This window comes from Chionomys nivalis, chromosome 2 (assembly GCF_950005125.1).
Source record: "Chionomys nivalis chromosome 2, mChiNiv1.1, whole genome shotgun sequence".
NCBI lineage: Eukaryota > Metazoa > Chordata > Mammalia > Rodentia > Cricetidae > Chionomys > Chionomys nivalis.
In genome coordinates this window covers 49,314,319-49,323,196 of record NC_080087.1, presented here as the reverse complement: position 1 = coordinate 49,323,196, position 8,878 = coordinate 49,314,319, and the positions used below count along the sequence as shown (strand labels likewise).

At 42.0% G+C, this 8,878-nt stretch overlaps 1 protein-coding gene across 1 annotated transcript; it reads left to right on the top strand.

Moving 5' to 3' along the window:
* Positions 1–407: 407 nt before the first annotated feature.
* Positions 408–8,346, top strand: LOC130869820 (40S ribosomal protein S4, X isoform-like). Its single transcript, XM_057762270.1, has 2 exons — positions 408–1,010; positions 8,061–8,346. Exons 1-2 carry the CDS (start codon positions 411–413, stop codon positions 8,250–8,252), a joined length of 792 nt encoding a protein of 263 aa, XP_057618253.1. The 5' UTR covers positions 408–410; the 3' UTR covers positions 8,253–8,346.
* Positions 8,347–8,878: the final 532 nt, after the last annotated feature.

Genomic DNA, 8,878 nt, shown 5'->3' with positions numbered 1-8,878 from the left:
TGTGTAGACTTAAGAAAGAAAAGAAAATGGATATAGGTAGTCACAGAAAGAAAGAAATAGCTAAAAAATAGAGTCTTTAAAGAGTAATATAAAAGAATATAAAAAATAAAAGCCATGTAAGATGGGAAACACACAGGGGGTCTGGATCCTACATATTATTGTGTTGATTTTGACTTTGTTGTTTGTTCATAAGCAAATGACAGCTGCTAAAAGACATGGGATTGAAAGAAGGGCTGGAATAAACCAGCCTGGATATTGTAAGAATGGAAGTCAAAACATGTATTTGTCAAATAGAAGTTAAAAATGCTTTGGAGAAGAGGTTTTGCCTTTGTTTCCACAAGAAACAAGAGACTGTGGATTTGTTCCAGGTTAATAATCCTGGTTTGGCGCTTTCCGTTTCCAGAGCAGCCATGGCTCGTGGTCCCAAGAAACATCTGAAGTGGGTAGCAGCTCCAAAGCATTGGATGCTGGATAAACTAACCAGCGTGTTTGCGCCTCGTCCGTCCACCGGCCCTCACAAGCTGAGGGAATGTCTGCCTCTGATAATTTTCCTGAGGAACAGGCTTAAGTACGCCCTGACTGGCGATGAAGTGAAAAAGATCTGCATGCAGCGCTTCATTAAGATTGATGGCAAAGTCAGGACCGATATAACCTACCCTGCGGGATTTATGGATGTCATCAGCATTGACAAGACTGGAGAGAACTTCCGTCTGATCTATGACACCAAGGGTCACTTTGCCGTTCATCGTATTACACCTGAGGAGGCCAAGTACAAGTTGTGCAAAGTGAGAAAGATCTTTGTGGGCACAAAAGGAATCCCACATCTGGTGACCCATGATGCTCGCACTATTCGCTACCCTGATCCCCTCATCAAGGTGAATGACACCATTAAGATTGATTTGGATATGGGCAAAATAAACGACTTCATCAAGTTTGACACTGGTAACCTGTGTATGGTGACTGGGGGTGCTAACTTGGGAAGAATTGGTGTGATCACCAACAGAGAGAGACATCCCGGCTCTTTTTTTTTTTTTATTCTTTTTTAATTAAAATTTCCAACTGCTCCCCGTTTCCCATTTCCCTCCCCCTCCTCCCACACATTGCCCCCTCCCCCCAATCCCCTCCCCCATCCCCACTCCTCTTCTCCTCCCCCCAGTCCATTCCCCCTCCCTCTCGATACTGAAGAGCAGTCCAAATTCCCTGCCCTACAGGAAGACCAAGGTCCTCCCACTTCCATCCAGGCCCAGGAAGGTGAGCATCCAAACAGGCTAAGCTCCCACAAAGCCAGTTCATGTATTAGGATCGAAACCTAGTGCCATTGCCCTTGGCTTCTCATCAGCCTTCATTGTCCGCCATGTTCAGAGAGTCCCGTTTCAACCCATGCTTATTCAGTCCCAGTCCAGCTGGCCTTGGAGAGCTCCCAATAGATCAGTTCCACTGTCACAGTGGGTGGATGCACGCCTCGTGGTCCTGATTTCCTTGCTCATGTTCTCCCTCCTTCTGCTCCTCATTTGGACCTTAAGAGCTCAGACCGTTGCTCCAATTTGGGTCTCTCTCTCTCTCTCGATCTATCGCCAGATGAAAGTTCCTGTGCCATTCTCCTTGGCCTCTCGTCAGCTCTCATTGTCCGCCACATTCTGAGAGTCCGGTTTTATCCCATGTTTTTTCAGTAGCAGTCCAGCTGGCCTTGGTGAGCTCCCAATAGATCGGCCCCACTGTCTCAGTGGTTGGGTGCACCCCTCATGGTCCTGACTTCCTTGTTCATGTTCTCTCTCCTTCTGCTCCTCATTATAACCTTGGGAGCTCAGTCCGGTGCTCCAGTGTGGGTCTCTGGCTCTATCTCCATCCATCGCTAGATGAAGGTTCTATGGCGATATGCAAGATATTCATCAGTATGATTATAGGATAGGTTCATTTCAGGTTCCCTATCCTCAGGTGCCCCAATGAACTAACTGGGGACATTGCCCTGGGCATCTGGTAGCCATTCCAAGTTCAAGTCTCTTGCCAACCCTTAGGTGGCTCCCTTACCTAAGGTATGAGTTTCTCTGCTCCCCTATCCAACCTTCCTTTATCCCCAATCACCCCGATTCCCCCAGTTCCCCTCATCCTCTCCTTCACACTTTTCTCTCCCCATCACCCCTCATCCCCATCCCACCCCACCCCCAAGATTCCAATTTTTTGCCCATCAGTCATGTCTATTTCCCATAGCTGGGAGGATATCTATATGTTTTTCCTTGGGTTTACCCTCTTGTTTAGCTTCTTTAGGATCACAAATTATAGACTCAGTGGCCCCTATCCATGGCTAGAAACCAATTATGAGTGAGTACATCCCATGTTCTTCTTTTTGTGTCTGGGTTACCTCACTCAGGATCGTATTTTCTATTTCCATCCATTTGCATGCAAAATTCGAGAAGTCATTGTTTTTTACCGCAGAGTAGTACTCTAATGTGTATATATTCCACACTTTCTTCATCCATTCTTCCATTGAAGGACATCTAGGTTGCTTCCATGTTCTGGCTATTACAAATAATGCTGCTATGAACATAGTTGGACAAATGCTTTTGTCATATGATAGGGCATCTCTTGGGTATATTCCCAAGAGTGCTATTGCTGGGTCCAGGGGTAGGTTGATCCCAATTTTTCTGAGAAACCGCCACACTGATTTCCAAAGTGGTTGTACAAGTTTGCAGTCCCACCAGCAATGGATGAGGGTACCCCTTTCTCCACAACCTCTCCAGCAAAGGCTATCCTTGGTGTTTTTGATTTTAGCCATTCTGACAGGTGTAAGATGATATCTCAAAGTTGTTTTGATTTGCATTTCTCTGATCGCTAAGGAGGTTGAGCATGACCTTAAGTATCTTTTGGCCATTTTAACTTCTTCTGTTGAGAATTCTCTGTTCAGTTCAGTGCCCCATGTTTTAATTGGGTTAATTATCCTTTTAAAGTCTAGTTTCTTGAGTTCTTTATATATTTTGGAGATCAGACCTTTGTCTGTTGCGGGGTTGGTGAAGATCTTCTCCCAGTCAGTAGGCTGTCTTTTTGTCTTAATGACAGTGTCCTTTGCTTTACAGAAGCTTCTCAGTTTCAGGAGGTCCCATTTATTCAATGTTGCCCTTAATGTCTGTGCTGCTGGGGTTATACATAGGAAGTGATCTCCAGGGCCCATATGTTGTAGGGTACTTCCCATTTTCTCTTCTATCAGGTTCAGTGTGTTCAGATTGATATTGAGGTCTTTGATCCATTTGGACTTGAGTTTTGTGCATGGTGATAGATATGGGTCTATTTTCATTCTTCTACAGGTTGACATCCAATTGTGCCAGCACCATTTGTTGAAGATGCTTTCTTTCTTCCATTGTATACTTTTAGCTCCTTTATCGAAAATCAGTTGTTCATAGGTTTGTGGGTTAAAATCCGGGTCTTCTATACGATTCCATTGGTCGACTTCTCTGTTTTTATGCCAGTACCACGCTGTTTTCATTACTGTAGCTCTGTAATAGAGTTTGAAGTCAGGGATGGTAATGCCTCCAGAAGTTCCTTTATTGTATAAGATTGTTTTGGCTATCCTGGGTTTTTTGTTTCTCCATATAAAGTTGATTATTGTCCTTTCAAGATCTGTGAAGAATTTTGATGGGATTTTAATGGGGATTGCATTGAATCTATAAATTGCCTTTGGTAGAATTGCCATTTTTACTATGTTGATCCTCCCAATCCAGGAGCAAGGGAGATCCTTCCATTTTCTGGTATCCTCTTCAATTTCTTTCTTCAATGCCTTAAAGTTTTTGTCAAATAGATCTTTCACTTCCTTGGTTAGAGTTACCCCAAGATATTTTATGCTGTTTGTGGCTATCGTGAAAGGTGATGATTCTCTTATTTCCCTCTCTGCTTCCATATCCTTTGTGTATAAGAGGGCGACTGATTTTTTGGAGTTGATCTTGTATCCTGCCACATTACTAAAGGCGTTTATCAGCTGTAGGAGTTCTTTGGAGGAGTTTTTGGGGTCGCTCATGTACACTATCATATCATCTGCAAATAATGCAAGTTTAACTTCTTCCTTTCCAATTTGAATCCCCTTTATCCCCTTATGTTGTCTTATTGCTATTGCTAAAACTTCGAGAACTATATTGAAGAGGTATGGAGAGAGTGGACAGCCTTGGCGTGTTCCTGATTTTAGTGGGATGGCTTTAAGTTTCTCTCCATTTAATTTGATATTAGCTGTCGGCTTGCTGTATATAGCTTTAATTATATTTAGGTATGACCCTTGTATCCCTAATCTCTCCAAGACTTTTATCATAAAGGGATGTTGAATTTTGTCAAATGCTTTTTCAGCATCTAATGAAACGATCATATGGTTTTTTTCTTTCAGTTTATTTATATGATGGATTACATTGATAGATTTGCGTATGTTAAACCAGCCCTGTATCTCTGGTATGAAGCATACTTGATCATAATGGATAATTTTTCTAATGTGTTCTTGGATTCGGTTTGCCAGAATTTTGTTGAGGATTTTTGCGTCGATGTTCATGAGTGAGATTGGCCTGTAATTCTCTTTCTTGGTTGGGTCTTTGTGTGGTTTTGGTATCAGAGTTACTGTAGCTTCATAAAAGGAATTTGGCAATGACTCTTCTGTTTCTATATTGTGAAATACATTAAGGAGAATAGGTATTAGGTCTTCTTGGAAGTTCTGGTAGAATTCCGCATTGAAACCATCTGGTCCTGGACTTTTTTTGGAAGGGAGGTTTTTGATAACAGCTTCTAATTCTTCACGACTAACAGGTCTATTTAGGTTGTTCACCTGGTCCTGGTTTAACTTTGGTATATGGTATTTATCTAAAAAAGCGTCCATTTCTTTTACATTTTCCAGTTTTGTGGCATACAGGCTTTTGTAGTAAGATCTAATGATTCTCTGAATTTCCTCTGTGTCTGTGGTTATGTCCCCCTTTTCATTTCTGATCTTATTAATTTGCAAATTCTCTCTCTGCCGTTTGATTAGTTTGGATAGGGGTTTATCAATCTTGTTGATTTTCTCCAGGAACCAGCTTTTTGATTCATTGATTCTTTCAATTGTTTTCTGTGTTTCTATTTTGTTGATTTCAGCCCTCAGTTTGATTATTTCCAGTCTTCTACCCCTTCTAGGTGAGTCTGCTTCTTTTTTTTCTAGAGCTTTCAGGTGGGCTGTTAAGTCTCCAATGTGTGCTTTCTCTGTTTTCTTTAAGTGGGCAGTTAGTGCTATGAACTTTCCTCTCAGGACTGCTTTCATAGTGTCCCATAGGTTTGAGTATGTTGTTTCTTTATTTTCATTGTCTTCAAGGAAGACTTTAATTTCTTTCTTTATTTCTTCCTTAATCCAGGTATGGTTCAGTAGTTGACTATTCAGTTTCCATGAGTTTGTAGGCTTTCTGGGGGTAGCATTGTTGCTGAATTCTAGCTTTAATCCATGGTGATCTGATAAGATACAGGTGGTTATTAATATTTTTTTGTAACTGTGGATGTTTGCTTTGTTACCGAGTATGTGGTCGATTTTTGAGAAGGTTCCATGAGCTGCAGAGAAGAAGGTATATTCTTTCCTATTTGGGTGGAATATTCTATAGATGTCTGTTAAGTCCATTTGATTCATTACCTCCATTAATTCTCTTATTTCTCTGTTAGGTTTCTGTCTAATTGACCTGTCCATTGGTGAGAGAGGAGTATTAAAGTCTCCTACTATTAATGTGTGCGGTTTGATGGCTGCCTTGAGTTTTAACAATGTTTCTTTTACGTACGTGGGTGCTTTTATATTAGGGGCATAGATATTCAGGATTGAGACTTCATCCTGATGAATTGTTCCTGTTATGAGTAGAAAATGTCCCTCTCCATCTCTCCTGATTGATTTAAGTTTGAAGTCAACTTTGTTAGAAATTAGTATGGCCACCCCTGCTTGTTTCTTAGGTCCATTTACTTGATAAGCCTTATCCCAACCCTTTACTCTGAGTTGGTGCCTGTCTTTGTGGTTGAGGTGTGTTTCTTGTAAACAGCAGAATGTTGGATCCTGTTTTCGTATCCAATCTCTTAGTCTGTGCCTTTTTATAGGAGAGTTGAGTCCATTGACATTAAGTGATATTAATGACCAGTGGTTGTTAACTCCGGTCATTTTTTAAGTTGTAAATTTTGTGTGTTCCCCTTCTTTGTGTTGCGCTGATGAAGGGTCTCTAGTTGTCTGAGATATTGTGGTCATTGTTGGACTCCTTGGTTAGTGATTTTCCTTCTATTACTTTCTGTAAGGCTGGATTTGTGGCTACGTATTGTTTAAATTTGTTTTTATCCTGGAAAATTTTGTTTTCTCCATTTATAGTGAACGATAGCTTGGCTGGGTATAGTAGTCTGGGCTTGCATCCATGGTCTCTTAGTTTCTGCAGTACATCTATCCAGGACCTTCTGGCTTTCATGGTTTCCATAGAGAAGTCAGGTGTAAGTCTGATAGGTTTACCTTTATAAGTAACTTGGCCTTTTTCCTTTGCTGCTCTTAGTATTCTTTCTTTATTCTGTATGCTTTGTGTTTTGATTATTATATGGCGAGAGGATGTTTTTTTTTGATCCAGCCTATTCGGTGTTCTGTATGCTTCTTGAACCTTCATAGGTATATCTTTCTTTAGGTTGGGAAAGTTTTCTTCTATAATTTTATTAAATATATTTTCTGGACCGTTGAGCTGCACTTCTTCTCCTTCTTCTATTCCTATTATTCTTAGGTTTGGTCTTTTTATTGTGTCCCATATTTCCTGAATGTTTTATGATGAGAATTTGTTGGCCTTGCTGTTTTCTTTGATCAGCGTGTTTATTTTCTCTATGGTATCTTCAGAATCTGAGATTCTTTCTTCTATCTCTTGTATTCTGTTGGTTATGCTTGCTTCTGTAGTCTCTATTCGTTTATCTAGATTTTCCCTGTCCAACTGGCCTTCCTTTTGTGTTTTCTTCTTTGCCTCCATTTCAGTTTTTAAGTCTTGAACTGTTTCCATTATCTGTTTGATTGTTTTTCCTTGGTTTCCTAGGGTATCATTCACTGATTTACTCAATTCTTCAAACTTTCTGTTATACTTCTCATCCATTTCTATAAGGGCATTTTTTACATGTTGTTTAAGGGCGTCAATCACTTTCATAAAGTCAATTTTATCTACTTCTTCATGATTAAGGTGTTCATGTCCTCCTGTTGGGAGGTCGCTGGGTTCTGGTGGTTTCATATAGTTTTTCAGATTGTTAGGTGAATTCTTGCATTGGCGCCTGCCCATCTCTTTCTCCGAATGCTCCCCTATGGATCTTCTTTTACCGGATCAGGTCTACTTGCCTACTGATGTACCTTCCCAGTGATGGCTCTCTGCAGTGATAGCTCTCCTGGTGCTCTAGTGATGTCTCTCCTTGCTTGTTGCAGGCAGGCCAGTGAAACAAAGGAAGTCTCCTCTGCCTACTTGCCCTGAGGATTTGCCCCCAGCGCCAGACAGACTGAGCTGGATGGTGTTATGTGCCCAAAGAGGAAAGGGGACAGAAGGAAGAAGGGTTCTGGATGCAAGCTGGGTGGGACAAGAAGAGAGAGGCAGTATGGGGGGGGTAGAGCCCCTGCAGGGAGCCCGGGGAGTATAGGGTGGGGGATGAGGAACTTCAGAGTTCCCTGTCCAGGGCTGCTTCCGCCGCCACTGGTCACAAACTCACCGCACTGCTGTCTCTCCTGGTGCCGAGATCAGATCTCCGTGCAGGTTGGGTAGTTCGTAAACAAAGCGCCTACCTTGGTTGGTGCAGGCGAGCCAGTGAAACAAAGGAGGTCTCGCCTGCCTACTTGCCCTGAGGATTTGCCCCCAGTGCCAGACAGACTGAGCTGGATGGTGTTATGTGCCCAAAGAGGAAAGGGGACAGAAGGAAGAAGGGTTCTGGATGCAAGCTGGGTGGGACAAGAAAAGAGAGGCAGTATGGGGGGGTAGAGCCCCTGCAGGGAGCCCGGGGAGTATAGGGTGGGGGATGAGGAACTTCAGAGTTCCCTGTCCAGGGCTGCTTCCACCGCCGCTGGTCACAAACTCACCGCACTGCTGTCTCTCCTCCATCCCGGCTCTTTTGATGTGGTCCATGTGAAAGATGCCAATGGCAACAGCTTTGCCACCCGGCTTTCCAACATTTTTGTTATTGGCAAGGGCAACAAACCATGGATTTCTCTTCCCCGAGGAAAAGGAATCTGCCTCACAATTGTTGAAGAGAGAGACAAGAGGCTAGTGGCCAAACAGAGCAGTGGGTGAAACGGTCTCTAAGAGACATGCTGGAGACGTATTTGTACTCTTGCTAACAAGCCTTTCTAGGCAACGTGCTAGATTAAACAGCATGATGAAAACTAAAAAAAAAAAAAAACAAAAAACAAAAAACAAAAAAATCCTGGTTTGATCAGGGGAGACCTCCTGAAACTTGACGTGTGATATCTATCAACAAAGGTTATAGCTGGTCTTTCCAGGACTTGGCATTATATCAAATTTTCTTAGGGACCCTAAAAATGCCTTCATCATATTCAGCAGGAAACAGTATAAAGAACACAACAACCATATTCCCAAGAAAATCTTAAGACTAGACATCAAGAAATCAGATAACCCAATGGGGTACAGATCAGAGAATTCTCAACAGAGGAAATTCAAATGGTTGAGAAAAACTTAAAGAAATGTTCAAAATCCTTATCTCTCAGAGAAATGTAAGTCAAAACAATGTTAAGATTTCATCTTACACCTGTCAAATGGTTAAGATCAATAGAACAGGTGACAGTTCATGCTGGAGAGGATGTGGAGAAAGCAGAACACTCATCCATTACTGGTAAGAGTGGATACTGGTACAGCCACTTTGGAAGTCAGTGTGGCAGTTTCTCAGAAAACTGGTAATC

Bases quoted from the DNA above. Each gene is read 5' to 3' on its own strand.
- LOC130869820 (XM_057762270.1), top strand. From the start codon at position 411: ATGGCTCGTGGTCCCAAGAAACATCTGAAGTGGGTAGCAGCTCCAAAG. The intron at 1,011-8,060 runs CATCCCGGCTCT...CTGTCTCTCCTC, and splicing joins TGATCACCAACAGAGAGAGA to CATCCCGGCTCTTTTGATGT.